This window comes from Gracilinanus agilis, chromosome 6 (assembly GCF_016433145.1).
Source record: "Gracilinanus agilis isolate LMUSP501 chromosome 6, AgileGrace, whole genome shotgun sequence".
Lineage (NCBI taxonomy): Eukaryota > Metazoa > Chordata > Mammalia > Didelphimorphia > Didelphidae > Gracilinanus > Gracilinanus agilis.
The window spans coordinates 1,089,410-1,112,735 of NC_058135.1; the positions used below are offsets into that span (position 1 = coordinate 1,089,410).

Sequence of the window (23,326 nt, forward strand, 5' to 3'; positions counted from 1 at the left end):
CTTTTAAATGTCGGTTCACTAAAAGTTTGCTTAAAAAGCCAGAACTGTCCATCTACTTCGAAGTAAAAATACGTTCAATGTGATTCAACCAACATTTATTAAGTGCCAGCTACATGCTAGGGGCCGGAGGGTACAAAGATGTTTAAATGGCAGTCCTTGCCCTCATGGAGCTTACATACTACCGGGTGGTAGGGGGAAGAGGGAATGATTCTAAGCCACTAAAACCATATTGCATCATCTAGCCATTTGCAGGTAAAACGTGTTCTCTGAAAGGTAAAACAATTTGAAGACAACCTCCTACTATTTAAAGGTATGAAATGACAAAAACGAGTCCCCGAATTATCGGAAACACGCCGAAGAATAAATATCTTCGTATATGGACATTTAGCACTGGTGAAAGAGCCATGCTGCTCTACCTGCCACCCAAAGTAGTGTATGTTTCGGTGCTGTCGAATGAGAAAAGGACAAAATCCTCACCACCACCCACCACCCCCCTTCCCTCCTAAGAAGACGATAAAAGAATTCAGTGTTAAGACATCCAAATGCTTGTTCAACACCAAAATGTATTTGAATCAAACCGTTCAACATAAAAATGGATTCATCACAAGGTTGGCATTAAGATTTAACTCACAGAATGAAAAGTTATCCCCTTAACAAAATTCTTAAATTCCAGCTTTTGAAATAAATATACTCTTAACAGAAAAAAAATTAAAAATCAATTCAGAATCAATTCAGAATGAGTGCTTTATTTCTTTAATCTCCCACAAAATAAACTGAAACTATCATTTACATCAGTTGAAATGGCAAAAAAAAAAATTAGAAATCAATCTGCTATAACTCTCTTGTAAACACTTTATGAGCACAAAATAAGGATTAAAAGAAACAAAATGGAAAAACGAAATACCTCTTAAATTGAGGCTAATCTGACTGTCATATTAGCCACCTGCGGATGTTTGAACAGCAGATGTATTTAAAGTAGTGCAAGATTTAATGAATTTAGGACAATACTCAAATCAGCCCTAACCCAGTTTTCAATTACTTGCTCAAGTTCATATATAAGAATCAATTTAAAAAGCAAATCTCTCCTAAAACTTAACCAGCAGATAGATGTCAACTCCATACCCAACACAACACTAACTATGGAGATCTTGAATATGAGTTTCCCACCCCCACCCCCAAAAAACACACACACCAAAAAGCGAAAGCCCAGCACCCCGAGTGCATCCACTTCCATGTAACTGCCGTTCCTCCCATGTACTGCCACTTGTGTAAAAAAGGTTTCCTTTAATATTTATAGATCTAGGAGTGAACATATTGCTTCAGATCCTCTTTCTGAATTTAAAATATACATACGTAATCTTCCTTTGTCTCTGATAAGTACAAATATTAGTTGATAATGGGGAAAATGGGTGAAGAAAGCTCTATGGCTGAGGTGAATAAAACAAACTCTCTCTTCTTTAAGAAGCATGAGCTGAAATGTAAGGCATTCCAATTTTTGTTGTTGCACGTAATAAGGGAATGCAGTTTTTGTAAACAATAGCTCTAAGACAGAAATACTGAAACCAAAAGACATTACTAGAGGATCTCTATTGAAGGTCCCCAAACCTAACCTAGTCCGCTAGAAATTAGGGGAAAACGTTTGGAATTTCTCTTGTGTTAGAGGAGATGCTACCCTTTTTGTCTTCCCTTGCTTTGTTCCGACCCCCACAATCAAGCATGAAAACATTTTCCCCAAAGATCCTTGAAATAAAATACTGATGTAAATGCTGATTTCAAGGGCAAACAGCTTTGACAAAAGTCTATTTCTCGGGCATCTCGCCGCCGTCTGTTGATTCGGAGGCAGTGCCGTTCTGGGGGAAATTGTCAATGGACTCCTGTGAAGCATTCCTTCGGGGAGAGTTTATTGGGACCTGAGGCTGATGGGTAGCAGGAGGTTTGGCAGCATTGAGTGGCTTTGAAGAAGAATTCGATGGAGGTCTACGGCGACTACTTTCCTCACCAGTAGAAGCTGAAGAATGTCTTTTCCTCCCAAATTCCTCACTAATAGGAGGCTGTGTATGAACAAAGAGGATATAATTTAAATAAGCAAAGATGTGGATTTTGGCAGCTTAAAAAGGCCAAAGAATCATGGGCTAGGGCCAAGGGGAATTTGATTTCAAACTGGGCTCTGCTGTTTACGAGTCCTAACAAGTCCTTTTCCTTTCTCAGGCTACCCAATGACTGGTTAGCATTTTTCTTGAAGGACCCATGATTTGTACTCTAAAGTCTTTGGCTAAAGTCATCCTGCCTCCCTCTTCTCTAAAGATAACACTGAAGGCAAGACTGGGTTCCTGGCTGCTTTTAAACAGGAATCAACAGGCTACAGCCTTGCACAAATGCTGGCTGAGTAGGCCTGCTGAGAAACATAGCTTCAGCAGCACCTTCTGGAAGGGGACTTCTTTTCCCAGGAAGGAGAGCCATGGACCTCTCAAGCAACTCTGGCCCAGGCCACTAAATCCATGGACACAGAAAGGAGATCCAAAGGTCTGCCTGCTCTCTCCCTTTCTTTCTAAATCTCGGGGGCCACTCTCTCTCTTCCTCCTTTTCTTTCTTTGCTTTATCCCATAATCCTCCTTTTTCCTTCCCCACTGCACCGGAACCATGCCACAGTCCTTATAAAGCTCTGGGTTTCAGACTTGAGAGTCCAAATATCTTGGGGGGAGGGAGCTGCAAAGGGGTCATGGATACTGCAACTGTCAATTTTTGAACAGCTGTTTGGTGGGCTTCAGTTAACAAGATAAGACTGTGGCTTCTGGGAGGATGCAAACGGAAGCAAAGGGGGATGGTTAGGTGGACAGAAGGGAAGGGTTAAAGCCTAGGATATTTTAGAAACCCACAAAGATGCCACCATAGCATTCGAGAACCATTGGTCCAGGCAGTACTTGGGAGAAGCTTCAGTAAGATTATAATTTAAAACTTTTTTTCGAATTGGTGCTCGAGATAATCATAACATATTAGATGAACTAAAAGGACATCCTGTTCAAACATGTAGAATGTCACTAACTAATATCAAAGAAGACTAGAAAGCACAACAAACTAGTTGCAAAACATTTTGTTTTAGGGTCACATGCCTTAATGACTCGTGTTTTCCAGCAGGGCTCAGAGCACAGGGACAACCACCCACGTTCATACAAAGGAACAATCCATCAGAAAAGCTTCATTTGGGAAATTAGGAAATAGAACATGAAAATTTAAGGGGGAAAAGTGTAAGCGAGGTGCTGACAAACCACTTCAGACAAAAATATGAATATTATAAAAAGATGACAGAGGAAGAGTTAAAAACTTACATCAACTCGGAAGTCTTCTAACCTCTTAAAACTACAGAGGTATTCCTGAAGCTTTGGGTCGATAGACTGAGTCTTGGATTGGGAATATTTTAGATAAGCCCAAAACTTTTCTAATCCATACAGCTGACCTGGTGATAGAACATAAACATTCCATCAACTGTGGCGGAGAGCATCTCCAGCAGCCATCCTCTTCCTAGGGCACATGTTCGATATGATTAACAGTCTGAACCGACTAGGAACATCTTCACAATACAAGCTCTACAACGTCCACGTGCCCCAACAGCCCAGTTCCCGCGGGTGCCCAGCTCTGGCCCTTCAGCAGCTCGAAGGATCTCTATTTGGTCAGCTCGCCCTGGGATGTCCTGTGTTTATACAGTCCTCACTCTGTTCACTAGCAGGATCGGGTCCCACATTTTAAACTGGATCAAATCAGCTCTTCATACCTGATTCATAATCTTTTTTGGTTTCTTCTTGGAAATCCTTGAAGATCTCTTGTCTGAATTTTTTTTCCAGTCCGTAACTATAAAACCTGAACAGACATTCTAGTCCATATCTGAAAAGGGATGATGGAGGCAAGAGAGAAACAATTAATTGTTCCATCAATCAACAGTCAGTGAATTGTTAGATGCAATCAGTGATGACATAATCAGTTCATTCGATACAACTAAATGGTGGGCCACAAGAGCAATCTGGAATGTCCCTTTCTGTGAGAGATTTTCCTTTGTATCTGGTCCCCACAGCTAAGGCCATAGGGTGGTCCTGGAAAGAGCTTGAGGGCTCCTTGATCTCCTCTGGGTGGCAGGATAAAGATGAGGGTCCCCCCCAACGGGGAGGCCTAGATGGTTTGTCATCAGCGATACTGGAGGGAATATGCAAGGTCACTAGCATGCAATCCAAAGTTCATTTCTATTTGTTTTTTAAATCTGAAACTGAGCACGTCCCAGAAAGAAGGGGGCCCCACAAAGGTGTGTGGGCAGTCGTCTCCTTTTCTTCCAAAGGGCTAGCAAAGCTAGGGCCCAGGCCAACGCGCCCTGGCACGCGCCACCCTACAGGCTGGGGCTGAGCTCCGGGCAGTGCCTTCCCAGAGAGAGGCCGGGAGTGAGTCCTGCTTCTTCCCTAGGAAGGTGTCCAGGAACTGAGGAGGAGCTGTGTGGGGACAATCCCCGGGCACCATTCCTCCCAGGAGACAGTTTAACTCAAGCCTGGCTATTGCTCTAGCTTTGCCTCCTCCTGGGCCACAGTCACCTCCCCAGCACCACAGCTCCAGGCCTTCCTCTTCCCCTCTGGGTAGGCTGGCCCTGTAGCCCCCCTAGGCTAAGAGGCAATGAAGCCCCGGGCAGGCGGCCGATTCCAGGAGCACGTTGGTTCTGCTGCTGGACTGGCCTGTTGCGGGCATCTCTCCTAGGGAAGCCTGACCCCAGGAATGATAAATTTGGGTATTGCTCCCCTCCCATCTCAACTAAACCAAGTGGCTATGAAAAGCACAGGGTGAAGAGAAGGCAAAGGCCCGCTGGGCCAGGTTGTTTCCCCACCCCCTGCCTCAGTTTTCCTGACAGTAAAGAAAGGATCAGGATAGCCCCTGCTCCCGAGGGATGCTGAGATTTTATCTGGATGGAACTCGAAACGATGCTGGAACCATGCTAGGCCCATGCTAGGTGGGCAGCCGCTGGATAAATGCTGATTATTACCCCCCCTCACCCTCACGGCCACTATAGAGATCTGAGGGCTGGACACACAAAGAAAACAACATCCAACTCTTCACATCTAATTACATGTGGCTCTACTGAAAATATTGACGGGTTACAAGAAAATGCTACTATGATGTGAAGGCACCAGGGGTAAAGCCGCTTCAGGAAGGCCTCTGGAAGGAGGAGGCTGGATCATTCAGGTTCTATCGGTATTATCTGAAAAGTCACCTGCCACATGAAAACAACAGTCTGGGGAACCCATCTGACCTGTAGTTTTCTTTTGCATCATCCCAAGCAAGTTGTCTAAATTCCTCGTACATTTTCTTATTGAAGTGGTCTCTGAGAAAAAAGGACCAGAAACGAAAGAGGGTATTCATTTCTTGGGACTGGCCAATTCCCAAGCGTTTTCTCTCTGGAAAAATTTGAATGATAAAATGTGTTTATATATAGATATAGATATATGTATTTTTTAATCGACTAGCTTAAATCAAGAAAATTAATATTTTAAATTAATTAAAGTCAAAAGGGCTAAATCATGCCTTAATCATTTTCTTATTTTTTCCAATATTTTAAAGTTTTGAAGAAATCTGGAAAAATTTTCCAATACCCTTACAATCACTGCTGAAATTTTAAAGTTTAAGATGAAAACATGCTCATTTCATAAAGGTTTTCATTTTCAAATATTAAAAAAACATGGAAATGATAAAAATAAATTTTCTACTGTAAAATTCCTAAGTAAATTTTTATCAAAAGGTATACTCTTTATGGGTAGCTGACCTCTAAGAGCTAATCTCTGACATTCTAATTTCATAAAAATTACCATAAAATTCTAATTTTATATCAAAAACTTGATATAAAATGTCATATAGTTTTAAATACTGTGTTAACAGAAAAAACATTTTCATTTAACACTCCTAAAGTTAGCTCTAGAGGAACCTTACCATTTAGGCACCTTCGGCGATATTTATGATATACTTGTTGTGTAAAGCCGTTTTCCTTCAAAAGTTCATGAGAGGGATGCTGGAACTTTGGGAGAGAATGAGGGGTACATCCATAGCTTCCTACCAGTGGTGCACCTTCTGAAGGGGAAGCATTGGAACTACTGTTAAAAAAGAAAAACAAAAAAATTTCAGACTGGGAGATCAGTGTAAAGGGGGGGGGGGGGTTGGCCCCACCACCCCACCCCTGCCCCCATGTGCTACACAAGCAAGCAAAGAATCAAACCAATTGGCACTCTCTTATCACTACTGGAATTCTTTTAAACTGGCCTTATTTCAAAAACTATTTAATTCACTAGCCTATTAAAACATTTGTAGAAGCTGGAATCCATGTTACAAGGAACCAAAGCATAAGTAAAACCAGAAGGAGAAAGTTATAAACTAAAAAACTCAAGCAATTCGAAAATAATGATAAGTAAACGGCTCCATCAATTTTGTTTTTCAAACTAGAAGAAAGTAATAATATTGGTGTCGCTGACCTTCAGGCAGGTAGCAAGGTTACGGGGTCCCGGGCACAAGAGACGGCCCCTCTGAGAGGAGCCGGGGCGCGTCCGGCTCCCGGCGCTTCCCTAACTCGCATCCTCCCGTGCCAGCACCCGCTGCCCGCCTCTTTCCTCCTCGGCCTCGCTTTCCCATGACAACCGAGAGAAGAGCACGGACACTTTCAGGAACCTGGCTAGGATCGGCCCAAGGGCTGCTGCTTGAGTTCTTGACCACCATATTACACTGAATTATTCCGAACTGCTTCAAACGGCTCGGCAAACAGTTCACATTTAATCCACAGATAAAGCACATGGTTAGCCAAAATGACTCTTTTTAAGTGTAAATATCTGTAACAGAAATTGGGAGTGATGGGCAGCAGAAGCTCTGCACAAAGTAGCCGCTTAGCAGCTAGGGAGACTTAAAATGGCGAACTCTCACCTCTGTGGGCTCTTGGATGGCCTGACATAATTAGGCCTCCATGCAAATCAGATTTTAAAGCTCCCTGGGTGCAGTTCCCCAAAATAAGCTCAAGCTTCATCAGTAAAAAAAGAAGCCTTACAAGGACTCTATACTCGAGCGGGCGGCAAGCCTTCCGCAGCTGGCCTTTTCTGGGCAGCCTGATGGAGGTTCTGGGAGTGGGAAGGAGAGACGCCAGCGTGCGTGAGGTCCAGAGGCAGCCACGCGCTCTGGGGGTCTATTGGGCTTGGAGCTCACAGAAACGAAAGCACGGGGCTCTGAGGGGGGCAAAGGACCCCATCCCCGGGGCGTCCCGGAGACTCGAGGTGGCCTCCGAATATAGGCAATGCCACGTTTTCCCGGGTGCTTCCTTTGAGGCTTCCAGAAGCGGCCTGATCCACTTCCTCCCACGTTCCACTTGAGAATCCTGTGACAGCGATCCAGCCACGTCCTGTTAACAAATCTGTTCCAGCAAAATCACTTTTTTCCCAGGGGGACGAGCTCCTCTGGCCCAACCCCCAGGCACGCCGCATGTGGGGGCTGTTACGATCGAGAAGGGGCGCAGACCTTGCGACGTGCCCTCTCCGTGGGATGAATTCAAGTGCGGCGGAGCACAAAGCGGAAGGGCTCAGAGGGCAGCCGTGGCAGGGGACACCCTCCAGGCGTCTGCTCCCTCTCCTAGAAGGGCTCCTTGCCTAAAGGAGCCCACCAGGCCAAACACAAACACGAGCCAGGGACCCCCTCCCAGCGACACACACGGCAGGAAAGCTGGCTCTGGCGGGCCGACTGCAGCCACCAAGACGGCCCCGGCGATGACGTCGGCTCTCTAGCCACTACCCGGCCACGTCTGGAGATGGGCCTGCTGGGGCTGTACCGGAGAGCCCTCGTGGCTGGCGACCTCGTGGAGAGGCGCACCCACGGCCCACGTCTGCTGTTCAGTCTTGTCCGACTCCCAAGGGCCCGCCATGATACTGCAGTGGTTTGCCCTTCCCTTCTCCGAGTCACTTGACAGATGAGGAGGCGGCGTCCCCGACTCCAGGCCGCGCTCTATCCTCACGCCACCTCGCCGCAGCCAGGGCAGAGCCTTCCCTCATGTTCTGGGCGAGCTTCTGGAGTTGCCCCGGGAGCGCGCTCAGAGAGCACAGGAACATTTCAGATGCCCGGTGTCGGAGGGGAGGGCCGAGCCCCCCCAAAGCTAGAGGACAGTCCCCCGCGTCGGGCCCCGCGGGTGTGCCCGCAAAGGCCAAGGCCTGCTCGGAGTCACACACAACAACAGGGTTTGGAATGGAAAGCGGAGGGAGCTGCACCCAGAGGGGTCTGCGCTGTAAGAGGATTTCCAAAGACTGTTCTAGGAAGAGCCCCCGAGGCCTCCACAGACCCCAAAGAGTGCCAGGCCACACACAAGACGAAAAACCCCTCAACTCAATGATTTCTCCCCCTGGTGATTTCCAGCATCCAAAAGCTACAATTCCAAGAGATTGCTACGTCTGGTCAGTCTACTTCAGGAGATTGCACTACAAAGGCACCGTCATTCGGCACTGCGTGTGTGTGTGCATGCATGACGGCATCATGCAGAGAAATTCATGTTGGGAAGCTCCTTTTTTATTTAAATAGGAGGGCATCGTTCTATAGGATGGCTCTCTAGGGATGAGTAGGGAGAGGAGAGAAATGGAGACAATGTAAAAGCAGAAAAGAGCAGTAAAAATATATTTTAAAAACACAGAAATGCCATTACAAGATCTGGATGCCAAAGAGATCAGAGAAAAAGGTCCTCCTTGTAGAAAAACGTCTACAACAGCTCTTTTTGGGGTGGCAAAGAATGGGGAACGGAGGGGAAGCCCATCAGTTGGGGAGCAGCAGAAGAAGTTGTGGGATAGGATGGTGAGGGGGCAAGGAAGGTGCCATCAGAAAAAGCAGTGCAGACGGACAGAGCCGCTCCAGAGCGGTGAGCAGAAGCAGGAGAAGCGGGAATGGGCGTCGGTCATCTGGGAAGGATGTGGCCAGTCACTGGGTCTGCGTGTCCTGCCCTAAAAGGGGGCAGGGGCCCTTGCTGGGCTTCCCTGAGCAGGGCGGGGGGCATGTGGCAGCCTGGCACTCGGGACCGTGACCCATGAGTCATATATGGAGCAGGGGAGAGGCCAGGCCCAGACACAGAGACTGTGTGTGTGTGCACGTGTGAAATATGCAGCCAGAGCGCAGGGACCCCGGGAAGAGAAAAGCCTTTTCTGCATCTTCGTTTTCCTGAGGGTGGGAGCTGCAGGAGATAGGGGGTGAAGGCACCTGCTAGAGGCGGGCAAAACAGGCTTTGCAACAAGCAAAGGCTTTGCAACAAGCAAAGGCTTTGCAACAAGCAAAGGCTTTGGGGGGCACTGTGCGTGGAGCCCCTTCTTTTGTATAGACTAGAGGGCTGCTGAGGTTCTTTTGAACTCCTGAATGCTGTACTTATGGGAGGTCTCCCCCTTCTAAGTCAACTTCCCCATAGCTGCCAAAAACACCTTTTCAATAGACTTCCTGGTCTCTTTATTGCTTCTAAAAGAGAATGTAAACTGCCCTTTGGCTCTGAATAGAAATCCCTCACAATGTGGCCTAAGTATAACCTGGGCTTCCCTCCTGCACCCAGCTAGAATGGCATCTCCCCAAACATGCACTAATGCACGTACGTGAGGTCCAACCTGGCCTCTTCCGCAGAGAAGCCCTCCATCCAACATACCCAAGGCCCAGCCTGGTGTGGCACAGGTTCTTGTTGTCCTCGCCACCCCCTCATCCCTCCAGAACCGGCTCTCCTACTTATCGACTCCCACAAAAGCACCCCAGAAACACTTCTCCATCGAGCAGGCCTCAGAGCACATGGAGGAATTCTCAGAACACAACCATCGGCTGGACTGCCCGCACGGCTCCCAGGGGACACAGAGATGGACAAACGCAGGGACGAGAAGGAGGCACACGGCATACGCCGGTGATGTGAGAAACGGAAAAACACTCATAGGCGATTGTTTTTAAAAAGTCAAAGGAAAAGAACTAAAAGGACCCACCCCAAACCAGACCACCTCTGGAAAACAGAAAGAACAGCTAATTAGCCTGAATTGTAGGTGTACCGAGTAAAACGACCATTAGGACGGCAGTCCCGGCCGTGCCTTGGGGGAGCCCCTGCCGGGATACGTGACCAGCACTCCCCTGCCATGGCTCTGGAGCCCCTCCAAACCAGGGCCGCCCGGCTCATGTACTTGACCAGCAGATCCCCTGCAGCCCAACTATTGCTCATTCTGGACTAAGCACCACACTACTGTTTCCAGGTGTTCCTTCTAGCCTCGCTCCTTTGCTCCCCTTCTTACATTGCTTCTGTTTTTCCAATCTGTGGGTTCTTGTGCTCTAGAAACATTGCCCACTCACTCAGCACTCACTCACTCAATGCCTCCTGTGTGCACGGCGCTGTGTTAGCAGCTGGGGGGAAGGTGTAGGGAATAAAACAGAGGAAGCCGTCTCTGCCTCTCCCCAGGGCAGCCAACACGCTGATTTCCAATGCCACTACAAATCTCAATAGTCTTTTTTCACCATTAACAACTTGCAATCAAGAAAAACAAAATATCCTGTCACTTAGATTAGCTACCTGACAGAGGATGTTCTTGGCCTGTGATCTCTGGAGTCCATTACCCAACCAACATGACACTCTAGAGGGGGGTTTGTACTATGCCGTGTTTTTCTCTTTCTTGGAATCTAAAAGAAAAGAAGTCAAACATTGCAATTACTTTTCAGTAGTGTGAACTTAACAAGTAAATTAAAACCCTCTGAGAGTAAAGCAGCAAAAACATTTTCATACTATGGATAACACATTGTGAAATCATATGAAGTCACAAAACTCAAACAGCTCTCTCTCACACACACATACAAGTCTCATAACTTAGACAAGTAGTTTTGCTAGGTAAGGGAGTATAATTTCTTAGGATGCGGCATCATTTCATGATATCCTTGATTATCCTGCATTACCCAAATTCAGGGAAGTAATTTCCTTATCAACAAAAGAAATCATCTTTAAGGTAATTTTGTTCACAAATTTACTCCAATATCTTGAAGATACTCTGAAGGTAGCAATGGCTTTTCCAAGTATCTGAGAGAAGAGGAGACAACAGCAATGTCTATGCCCGGCTTCTCATGATACGGAGAGCCTTGATGGAAATTATGAGGAGAGAGATTTTTTTGCAAATCAATTTCTAAAGCACGACATACTATCAGAGATACAAAACTGACTAGAGGTAAAGAGAAGAAGGTTCTGCAATATTCATTTTTTATGATAAAAAAAGCATGACTTGGTAGGATGAACTGAGGCATTAAAGTTCTTCCAACAAGGCATTTATTTCCCCAAACGTTCTTTAATATGTGCAGTCAAAGAGATGACCCTATGCAACTGCAAAGAGAACTTTATTCAATGATCCTGAAATCAATACTATCAAGCAAAAGAGCTGTCAGCACAAAGACATTTGCAACTTTCTCAGACCACGTCCTACAGAGTTCTAAAGGGAAGGGGAGTGTGCTGAAAGACGATGAGCTCTTCCAAAAAGTTCTATTTGTAGATGACCCTGAATCCATCGAATCGAGCCCCAGAAATCCACAGGGACCATTCACGAGAGATCCTTTGGACCAGTCACCACATGTAAACACAAACAGGGACAAAGGGCTATGTCGAGACTATGAAAAACAGCTGAATAGGCATGCTGAATTAGGTGACCAGTACCGGTACTGTAGGGTCAGAGAAGAGCGGCCTGTAGAACCTTTGGGAAATTACATAATGCTTTCAGGAATCCCAATCTACTCCAAAAAATAGAAGAAATCCTCTTCAAAAACACTTTTCCCCACTATGGCAGCAAATCTTGGACCACCGCCATCTTTGAAGAATAAAAATTCTGGATGATCTAAATCGCGATAGAAAGGTCAGATGGTGGTTTAAGGAGACAGGTAGTGGAGACCATGAAAGCTACTCGAGGTAATGGGGTATCCAGAAAAAGGGTGGTCAGCCACATGCACATGGAAGTGAGGCAGAAGCCACAGCCAGCCCGATGGTCCGAGCACTGGCCCACTATTCTTCAAAAAACCAGCCAACCCATTGACCCACAATATGCTTTTCAGTTCAGTGAGCAGACCCTGTCTGAAGTATTTTATGACCCCAGGGTTCACGGGAAGGAGTTCTTGGACAAGAATGGCATCAATACAAAGGCATATCTATACCAGTGAGGTATGAGCACAGAAGTATTGAGGAGAGAAAAGTGTAGAGAAACTTAAAAAAAAAATTCTCCTTTAATGTTAAACAGAGGCTCCAGCACTCTTCCATTTACCTTCACATCAATGGCTTTTGGTTCCTTCACAACAGGATAAAATCTTGGTGTTTTGTTTGGATCTTGCAATCTGGGTGTGCGGGGTGTTTTGGGTGTTCTTGCAGGATGAACTCTTGGAGATTCTGGAACTGCAGTTGGCAAGGAACGAGCCATTGTTGTTGAAGATACTTCTGAAATACCAAATAATTTATGAGCCAGTTCATCAGTCAAATCTGTAAAATAGGAGAACACAATGAAATGTTAGCAAAATTCCGGGCTCAGCTGGGATGAGCATTCTTTCTTTAAGGGGGCAATCCTTATTCTGAACAAGCTTAACAGGATGAGACCCCAAGACGTCAAGGCTCTGGGGCTGAGGTCAGGAATCCTAAAGCCCACTGTCCTCGGAGCTCACCGTCTTTTCACTCTCATATAAGTCAGGTTTCAAGGCAGGGTCCATAAAGGCCCAGTGGCATGTGGCGGGATAAACCTACCAGCGGGTATGGAAGAGGGCTTCCCTCTGCAGTACTAGATGATGGGACTTGTCCCAACACAGCTCTCTTACCTAGTCCTCATTACACTGCCTGCCTTCTCTTCTATGCCCATCCACACAGGCCTCTCATGACTGAGGCCGTTCTCAGCTCTCCTCCTCTGCTGTTTCAGGGCTCAGCCCATTAGGAAGGCCCATGGACCCAGGCACCCTTTGGCCGCTGGCATTTTTAGGAAATCCACTTCTCTCTCCCCCAACCCCCGCCAATTAGCTAAAAATACAAAAGCAGAACAGCCTATGGTTGATGTTTGCAAGAACAATTGACAGAGGAGGTATAAAGTCGCTGAATTAAAAAAACAAACTTTGCCTCTGTTTTGTGGGCTTAAAAAGGTAGCACCACAGAGTGTCAGGCTGGCAGCTGCTGGGAAGCCTTCTGTTTAAAATCTCCTCGGGCACACGTTGGGGATGTCTCTAATTCTCACCCCCTTCTTGGGGCACGGGGCAGCACTTGCCGGGAGCTCCCCTGACAAATGAGTCAGAGGTTTCCTCTCCGGGACTCTCCCCTGCAAGACCCTGCCATCTGGGGGGGGGGGTCCCCTAGCTTTTCTGGCCAGGACAACCATTCAGATCAAGTCCTAAACTTGACCCCCAAAGACTGCCTGGCATTTTCCAATACAAGAAAGACTATTCAATCATGCTGTTCTCACTAAAAAATCCTGACTTCCTAGAGCAGGGCAGGGGTGGCCATTCTCTTTGCAGAGGGCAGTGAGCTGGTGAATGAATTCCTCCCATTTGCCTGTGACCCGAGCATCTAAGAGGTCACCAAAGAGGCCGGCGCTCTCTCCGGCTTCCCGTCTGAGAACACTCTGCACTGTCCTCCTCCTCCTTCCCTCCCATCTCCCTGCACGCTTCTGGGTCCTGTAAATTCTCAAGTGAGCAGGAGACTAAGCAGGGAACAACAGCGTGAGAGAATGAAGCCGCCTCGTACCATGGGGCCCAACCGCCTCACTGGACAGATGAAAGCGAGTTCTGGGCCCCCACGGCAGCAGCTGGCAGGGTGTGAATCAGGAAGCCACAGGGCTGGCCCATCCCGAGCCTCCCTGCCCCCGGGCCGTCCGATCCCTGACCTGACACTCCGTGGTCGCCACTTACACAGGAAGAAGGGGACCCGGACAGAGGGAAGCACCTCCCCGTCCTCTCAGAAACACGGAAACGGCAATCTCTGATGGCGATTACACATGGTCTTTCGGGGGGGGGGGCGTTTGTCTAAGTGAGTGCAATGCCTGGATATGGAACGTCCAACAGGAAAAAGCCAGTGTAAGAGATTTCTCTCCTACCCTGGGTATGACATGACATAGGCAACTCCATCCTTAAGTGGCTCGGAGGGTCTAGGCCAGGCTGGGAGGGGCTGGAGTGGGCAAAGCCCAGACTCCCATCCGGCCTCAGACCCGTAGCTAGCCGTGTGAGCCCGGGCGAGGGGCCTAGTGTGCAGCAGGGGCCCACTCCCTGCCCCCATTTCCTGCCACAGGCTCCAATGGAAGGGGTCACCCAAAGCCAAGGGGTTCACAGCTCAGACAGGCTGCCCTCTGGGCTCTAGCCCCTCATAAGTACAGGCCATATTGAGAGAAAACTTTGGTTCATGCTCTTTCTGGATATCATAATGTTGATCAAGAAGCAAGAAACCCAAACAGAAGAAGGGACATCTCATGAAAGCAATTGAAAGTGTGAGAAAAAACAAAATGCACATACCTTGCTGAGACTGCGAAGGTCCTACAGGAACGTCTAGATTTGGCTCAAAGGGAGGTTCAGGTGCTAGATTCTCAAATTGCTCTTTACTAATTAGATTTAGCTTCTTAAAGTTTTCAACTTCTTGCTGAATTAGAATAAGGAAGCTACATTACTACTAAATTGGACAATAAGCTCACAAAAGACAATTTGTACACCAACTTCAAAAAATGAATCTTTTTGTTAACAGGGACAACACGGAGTCACAATGTTCAGGACAAAAATCAATAGAACTGGTCATTAAAGGATTGTACTGTGAACAATACCCCACAGCTGGAAGCAGTTACCCAGCCCCAGGCCATCCCACCCTGGGGCCTCCCAGGCTTACAAAGAGCCATGAGAAGCAGCCATTAAAGGCTCAAGGGCTTAGTGCCCAGCTGTACAGGCCCCCAGGCAGTCTGTGAAGAGCAACAGAGCTCAGCAAGCAGGAAAAGAGGAGGACTTCCCCCCTCCCCACATATCCCTGTGTTCCCCTCTTCTCATTCTAATTCAGACAAGCTGGGTCTCCACTCTCTGGAGCTCCCCAACTTTCCTCCAATGGGACTCTGCCCTCCCAGATCAGGGAAGGAAGCCCAGGAGGTAAGAGATTCATCTCAGGAGCCACAACTAGACGAGGGCAGAGCCAGGATGACAATGCTCCCATGTTAACCAGCCCATTTGCCCTCAATTCTGATGGGGCTGGGCCCACCTTTTGAGGACCCTCCCCTCCTCTCTATCACTCAACTAAGTTTCCTTCCTTCAGATACAATTGCATCACTCGTTCACTCCCCCTGTGGCCCTGAGTCCCTCTGACCCAGCCTGCTCTCCTTCCTTGGGGCCACGCCCGTGTCTCCCAGCTCACCAGCCCAGACCCCCGTGTATGCCCTTCCTGTTCTGCCAGGCCATGGGGGGGAGGGTGTTCAGTCCTGACGCCCCTGAATGCTCTACCTCCTGATCCCACCTTGCCATTCCTCAAACCAAAGCCACTCCCCCCCCACCCCAATCCTTCTGTGGTGTTACCAAACGCCACTAAACCAACTCATTCAACTGGGCTCCTCATAGCCAAGAGAAACTGCGTCTCCTTCTCTGTGGCAGTCCCCCGTGTCGTCATCCCTGCTCCCTCAGCCATCCCCCTCCTCGGAAGCAAGGCTCGTCTACTTCGCTGACAGGAGAGAGGCCGGCCCGTCCTGAGCTCCTCTTCTCTCCCGCTCTCCCACCTTTTAAAAGCTCTTCTATGGCCCCACTCTCTCCCTCTTTCCCACATCATCCTCTAAGGGAGAAGTCCTCTTTGTCGTTGGCCAAGGCCATCCTTCCTGGGAAGACTTCCTCTTCGATGATCCATCCTCCTGCTCTCATCATCTTCCACTTTCCCCCCTCACTAGCCCCTTCCTACTATCTACAACAGGGTCTTAAAGCACTTTGCTTAGCTTTGCTATTCCTCTCAAGCTACTGGCATTTAAGTCTTCTCCCTTTCCTGGCCGACACCCCAAAAGGCATCTAACTCTTGTCACTTCTGTTTCTTCCCCTTCCACTTACTTCCCAGTCTCCTGCAGGATGTCTTCCAAGTGCACAGCATGACTGAAGTAGCTCCCTCTGTGTTATGATGGCTTGGTGGATAAATCTAGTGGTCTTCCCTCAATCCTTACCCTACTCGGCCTCTCCGCCGACTCTTCCTCCTCCAGTCATTCTGCATGGTACCTTTTTTAAAGTTCTACCTCAGCTTCCTTTCCTGGCCCATCACTGACCTGTTACCCACCATTTATACTCTTAGAAATGCCAGCCCCTTCTCAGAAGAAGTTCAACTGATTTCCCTGAAGATGACTCATGAGCCCACATACTGAGCCCCAATGCCCCACTGCGTGGCCAACCGTCTGCGGGACCTATGCCCCCTGAATGTTATCTAGACATCTCAGCCTCGGCATGTTCAAAATGGAACTCGGTCTGTAACTCATTTTCTTCCCCTTCTCCCTTCTCCAAAATGACCCATTTCTATTGAGGACATCAGCATTGCTCTGGTCGCCTACAGCCTTAGAGACATCTACTCTTCCCTCTCCTAACTTCTCAAGAGTTTCCAGGTATTTTTAATTGTAGCATCACAATGTTTCTTGTATCTCTCTCCCTATTTTCTTCTTTCACACAACCAATAATGCCTGAGTAAAGGGCCTCAATCACCTCTTTCTTAGACTATTCTAATAGCTTCCTCATTCATTTGTCTCCTGTCTCCAGTCTCTCCCCTCTCCAATCTACCCTCCAAATAACTGTCTAAAATTAATATTATGTCACTGGGCCACTAAATAAAAATCACCAAAGGTTTCCTATTGCCTTTAGGACAAAGTAACACTCCTGAGCCAGGCATTTAAAGCTATCCATAATCTAGCTCTCACATACCTTTACAGATTCTCTTTCACACACTCTACATTATAGCCAAATGAACACACGAAGTATCCCTTGAATTTGACATCTCATTTCCAGCCTCCACAACTTGGCACACAGGGTTCCCCGCTGCCTCAAATGCACTCCTTTTTTACCTCTCTCTAAGGCCCAGGATCCAGCCATCTCCTGCAGAAAGGAAGCTTTTCCAGTTATTAGCACTCTCCTGGTCTCTTTCCCCTCTAACCATCATGCATTTAGTCAACTGTTTACAAGTGGTGTCCTATCAAATGCATTAAGTCCTTGAGGCAAGGACTCTTTTTTCTTTTTCTTTTTTTTTTAATTCTAATGCCTAACAGAGTGCTTTGTACATAGCAAGTACTTAATCAGTGTCTGAAGTGTCAAACTACAAGGAATACATTTTAAAATGAAAGGGATCTAAAAAATATGTTGATCCAAATTTTGCATTTTTTTTTTAAGTTTGTCAACTAGAGTAGCTGTTTCTAGGAGGCAGAATGCTATACTGTGGGAGTAGGAAAGACTTGGGAGGTCAGCAAGTCGGACCCTGAGCCTCAGGAGGAAGGTAACTTGCCCACAGTCACATAAGCAGTGAGTGACCAAGCTGGCCTTCGCATCCACGTCCTCAGACTCCAGCACTCTCCCCAGGGCCATCAGCAGAGGGAAATGAGGACAGTCCCAGCAAAGCTGCTCTCTCCCACTGGTGACCCCAGTAGCTTCTTACTCTAACTCTCCCCTGTCTCAGCTCCTTTCCTCCTTCCCAAGCCCTGGTGCAGACCCTATCCCCAGGGTTCCGGGCTCTCTCCGCACTCACTCTCACGGGCAGCCATGTCCACCCTCATAGCTTCGCTCTCCCTTCTAGACGACAGAGCCCCACTCTTCATTACCAGCCCCGTCCCTGAAAGCGCAGGAGACCTTTCTCCATGGATAGAGCTGAGCCGGCTGCTTGCCTTTACCATTTCCAAAACAGACTTTTCTATTCTTCCCTCGAGTACTTCTCTTGCTTAATATCTCATTATGTCATCAGCTTCTTCTAAGCTAGAAGCATCTTAGATAGCCTCCTCTCCTTTGTCTTCTGCAGTCAATAAACACCGTAAATTCTGACCTCCAAATCGCTCTCAATTTACTTCTTCCTCTCCTCCCATTTTGCTGTCTGGCCATGTAGTTCTGCTTGCAGCAATAGCCTCCTAACTGGTTTCCATGTTTCTCTTGGTAGAATGTGTCTACGTGCTGCAGTGTCCTTCAAGCCACTATATTCTGCAGCTGAGCTTCCCCTGAGGTCATTCTTTAGGTAACTCTAGCTTACTACCCCAATAAATACTGGGGGTGGGGGAGTGTCTATTCAAGTTTTATCTTCTGAAGCCTTCTCCCCTTTCTGTGTCAAGGGAATCTTATTCATCTGACCATCTCTACCAGTTAGTCCTTATCTTCTGGTACAAGTTGTTCTGCGATTGCCTTTGAGTCTTACCTTTTCAATCCAGCTATGAACTCAGTTTTCTGCTCATTTGGGGCCACCTGCAACATGCCTTCATTACCAAATGACTCACACAGAGAGAGAGCGGCAAGTCTAATTTTCTGAAATGTCTAGATCGATTTCCAAACTACACCAAAGGAGGCCACGGGCTAGTTTTTAATAGCACAAAGAGGGGAACTCCATTTTTCACTTTCACTGTGATCCTGAAATTATTCTCCAATAACATGAGTTCAGATGAAATGGATTCAACAAATGCTTCCTGCGTTCCAGCTCTATGCAAGACGCTTTGTGATGAGGAAATGCACAGAAGATTAAGACGGTCTGCCCAGGAGAAACTTACAGTCTAACAGAGCAGATGAAACCTGTATCCAATTAAGTCTATTATGAAGCAGAATGGAATATACATATACATACATGTGATAGATATTGATATATACTGTGAAAAGCAAAGTGCTATGAGCTTTCAAAGGCGTGAGCAGCCTCTCTGGACAAGAGAATTCATGAAGTCTTCCCAGAAGAGGTCGACAACTTTGAGCTATGCCTTAAGGTTAAAAAGGTTTAAAAAAAAAAAAAAGGTTTTCTGTACAAAAAGCTTATAAATCTTAATTTTTGCTAAAAAAATTTATTCTGAACTTAACTTTAAACAAAATAAAATAAAATAAAATTACATTTACAATTGAACTTTCCTTAATGACTTTCAACATACATTTATCTACACAATTCAGATATTCCCTTCTGTTTCCCCCAAGTCTCCTCTAGCTGCTAAAGTGCTGTATTTTGCTTTTGCAAAGTCCCAGGCAACATGCATACCAACCTCATTTGGGTTTCTTCCCTTTGCATTCAGACAGCCCAGACAGCCAGCTTCCCAGATCTTGCTTTCTGTTACTCTTATCTGCTGTTAAATGCATTATAATATCCTACTACAGTGATATGCCAGTTGGTTCATTTCTCAACTACCTGGGATTTAAGTATCTCCTAGTTTTCTGTAATTAGCTATGTTTCTGTAAATATATTTAAAAAGATAACTTTTTTCTTTCTAAAACTGTCTTTACAAGATTGTCAGATGATAGATGTATAAGCCAGAAGGTACCTTAGAGGTCCATCATCTAATCCAACCCCCTCTATTTTATAGATGCATAACTTGAAGCCCAGAGATTATGTGACTTGCCCAAGGTCACACAGGTGGTCATGGATTCAAATTTAATTCTTCAGATTTAGCACTCTTTCTACTATAGTCCTCCCTCTTCAAACCTAGAATTATTTGGGCTAGAAAATAATTTTCTGAAGCTTAAAAACTTCATAAATTTCCAATATAGCTATGGTTGAGGCATTTTAACATAGCTTTTTTTTTTAAACCCTCACCTTCCGTCTTTGAGTCAATACTGTGTATTGGCTCCAAGGCAGAAGAGTGGTAAGGGTAGGCAATGGGGGTCAAGTGACTTGCCCAGGGTCACACAGCTGGGAAGTATCTGAGGCCAGATTTGAACCCAGGACCTCCTGTCTCTAGACCTGGCTCTCCCATCCACCGAGCTACGCAGATGCCCCCTAATATAGCTTTTTAAACATAAAATAGTTTCTTCTGAAGGAAAAAAGTATCTTTTCATTTTAAACAGCTCACTTGAAAAATTCTGTATGAGAACAAGTAATTTGTTCAACTTTAAACCTGTACTATTTAATACAATGCTTTTGTAACAAAAAGCTCTTACTGCCCCTGAAGGCCAAAATATGCTTTAAGATCAATAACTGTGCGCTAAATTGGCTCTTGACAAAAACTCTCTCTTGAGAACCACCAAAATTCACGACAGAAAGCCTGATGACAAAGAAGGGAAACGACATTTTAGAACAATAATACTGCTGTTCTTTGGAAGAAGAATACATTAAGACGATATAAGAAAATAAGAAATCTCATTTAAACATTCACCGAAAAAATTAAGTCAACACTAGATTTCATGATCAAAATAATTACCTTCATTGTTGCATGTTCGTTCTCATCTTCCTCCATCCACAAATCTTGTTCATAATAATACAAGCCATCATTGATGACTTTAGCAAGTTCCGATGTAATTTTGGCACGAGACACATGGTTGCCTGTACGATCTCCACCAGGATGTTTTCGCATATAAGGCGGTGTCTGAGTCACAATCAAGATCTTATTTAAATCCTGGTCATCGATTTCATAATCGGAATCATTGTCAGACCAATCAGTAAATGTGTTCTTTCGTCCCTCTATCTGCTCCATTTCTTCATCAAACAAAAAATCCAGTTCCTCTTGTTCTTGTTCCTCTGAAGGCTGCTGGGGCTGATTGGATGCTTCTTCAGCTGTGCCCATCGACTCCTGAAGAACAAGGAGGCACCCTTCACATTTAGAACACTCACGTCTACTAGTCTTTAAAGTCAGACTCAAGCAGCCCTGCATGTCATCAGCCTCTTCCCTGGACCGAAGTAGCCAAGGGGATGAGATCAATATTTTTTTGCCTCAAAAAATGCAAAGTGGCTACTTACAAAAGGTCACTTTTGGATTTCACAGATCATACACACACATGCACACGTATAATTTAGGGATTGTCTAATCAAACCTCAAAATTACGGATCCTATCCAAGAAAGTTTAGAAAAATACTTAGTGGGACAACCCTGTGGGGAGGAGGCCAGACCTATGATTTCACTGGTGTAGGCCACAGTCCCAGTGACCAACACATATCACCACGGAGTCTGCATATGACAGTATTAGAGGGCTGGGAGGTAGAGCCTCAGATCTGGTTCTTGAACCCCAGCTAGGGCAACGTGCTAATGCTTGCACATATCTCTTATCTACTATGTGTATTGCTCAATGCCCATAAATTAAATGCCTCCCATAATATCCCAGGCACGTTGCTAAGCAAACAAAAATGAAACAACGGGGAATTTAAAGAGTCTACACGAGGGGAACAAGGAGACCATGTGACATCAACAAAAAATACGTCTTTTTTTTTTTTCCCCTTTTTAAGCCTGTACTTTGTCTTACTAACAACCCTCAGACAGAAGGCAAGGGCTCGGCAATGGGAGTTAAGTGACTTGCCAGCTTCCCACTGCTAGGGAGCATCTGAGGCCAGATTTGAACCCTGGACCTCCCATCTCTCTATCCACTGAGCCACCTGGTTGCTCTAGACGAGTTGCTTCTAGAAGAGGCCATGATGCCTTTGAGCTACTAAGTTATAAATCCTCTGAGGTGGAAGTGAAAAGGCAGTGGCACAGGCACAGGCAGGAAGCACCGAGGACTCACTCACTCTGTAACTGGCAGAACAAAATCCAAGACATTTGAACTGAAGCAGCTGGGGCATTCACCCACATCCCCGGGGAGCATCGAAGACAAACTAGCTCCACAGTGGATGCCTAGATTACGTTTGCAGAACACTCCAAAATCACTTATATGGAACCCTACCCTCCCTGCCCCTGCTCCTTCAAAAAACAATGGACCATCTGAGGAAACCACATGCCTTCAACTACATAAACAAGGCCACGAGTGCCGGGATATTTCAACAGAGACAACATAAGACATTTACAAGTTAACTTCATTTGGTTTTCATTTTTGAGGCTGAAGGATGGTGGCTGCTGTTCAGTTCAGACACCTTTTAAGAGTGTCCAACTCTGCGACTGCATTTGGGGTTTTCCTGGCAGAGATACTGGAGGGGTTTACCATTTCCTTCTCCAGCTCACTTTACAGATGAGGAAACTGAGGCAAACAGGGTGAAATGACTTGCCCAGAGTCACAAAGCAAAGTACCTGAGGCAGAATTTAACCCAGGTCTCCCTGACTCCAGAGCTAGCATGCTATCCACTGTGCCACTTACCTGCCTAAAAGACAGGTACACAATGACTTATTCACCCAACTTTCTCCCTAGGATAAAAACTCATCTAGCACCAACATAGGTACTGTCTCCCCCTAATCCATTTACTTCCATACTAAACGCCCACCTTAAAACAGAATGCACCAAGATGAGTGGAGGAACTTCTGAACTGACGCTAGCCAGGCTGCCCACTTGTCTGATGGCAGGGCTTAGGAGCTCTCCCTTTGGGAACTACCTCAATAGCCCTGGTTTCTCGGGCAGTCCAGTCCTGGGGCTTTCATCCCAGGCCAACGCAGAGCTCTGGCCCACCAACAAGGTTAAGAAGGCTGGCATAATTCCTAGGGGAAGCCTCTTCATATCACGATGAGCGACACACCTTCAAGGTTTGGGGCTTTTCCCCAGCCCTTTCAGTAAGTCACTGAACTCCCACACTTGGGCTTTCCCCCTTGCTGCTGCCACTTTTCTCCCTCCCATCCTACAGTGTGTTCACCCAAGAACAAAAAAGGCCTCCTTGGCCATGACTACCTCATCAACGCACCTAAGTGGAAATCCAAAACAGACACCAAAGAGTCAAAGAAGCTGCCTCTGCCCCTGATGTCCTCTCCGTACAATGGCCTCCCTCAAAACAAGGGCCCCGTCTAACTCTCTAATCCCAATAAGGTTAATATAAAATCCCAATGGGAAGAAAAGTGCTTAAAATGGGATTTACAAAAAGTTCTAGTCTAACAAGACCAAGACACGGTATTTTTCACTGAAAGGTAGTCGATCTCTGGCCCTAATCCTAGGAGCCTCGATCAGTGTGCACACCGGGAGAAGAGAAGGGCTCGGGCTGCCGCCGCTCTCTCATGACCTTTCCTAGTTGCCAGTGACCCAGTTCTATTCTCCGACCCTGCGCCACTCCCGTACTTTTTACATCCTTCTCCTGAATGCCTACGCTGGCTTCTTCATTGGCAGCACCTGCACACTATTACAGTTTTGACACCCAGCTCTTATGCAAGTCAGTTCATCTCTAGGATTCAGTTTCCTCATCTGTAATATGGAAAGAATCCTTATGCCTACCTACCTCCCAGGGTTCTGTAGGCAAAGTAATTTGGAAACCTTTTAGCAGCCTAGAAACCTAAGCTCAGAGGGC

The 23,326-nt window shown here is 46.4% G+C and overlaps 1 protein-coding gene across 1 annotated transcript in view; it reads right to left on the bottom strand.

Annotated features, from left to right (window-relative positions):
* Window positions 1-543: 543 nt before the first annotated feature.
* LARP1B (La ribonucleoprotein 1B) overlaps window positions 544-23,326 on the bottom strand; it is a 76,854-nt gene continuing 54,071 nt past the window's right edge. Inside the window, exons 11-19 of the mRNA XM_044681318.1 lie at window positions 20,337-20,705; window positions 14,494-14,617; window positions 12,279-12,490; window positions 10,559-10,665; window positions 5,956-6,116; window positions 5,282-5,426; window positions 3,770-3,879; window positions 3,327-3,454; window positions 544-2,051 (exon numbers count right to left, since the gene is read on the bottom strand). Of these exons, the coding sequence (XP_044537253.1) occupies window positions 1,800-2,051; window positions 3,327-3,454; window positions 3,770-3,879; window positions 5,282-5,426; window positions 5,956-6,116; window positions 10,559-10,665; window positions 12,279-12,490; window positions 14,494-14,617; window positions 20,337-20,705 (1,608 nt within the window). The 3' untranslated portion in view covers window positions 544-1,799. The remainder of the gene's footprint in view (window positions 2,052-3,326; window positions 3,455-3,769; window positions 3,880-5,281; window positions 5,427-5,955; window positions 6,117-10,558; window positions 10,666-12,278; window positions 12,491-14,493; window positions 14,618-20,336; window positions 20,706-23,326) is intronic.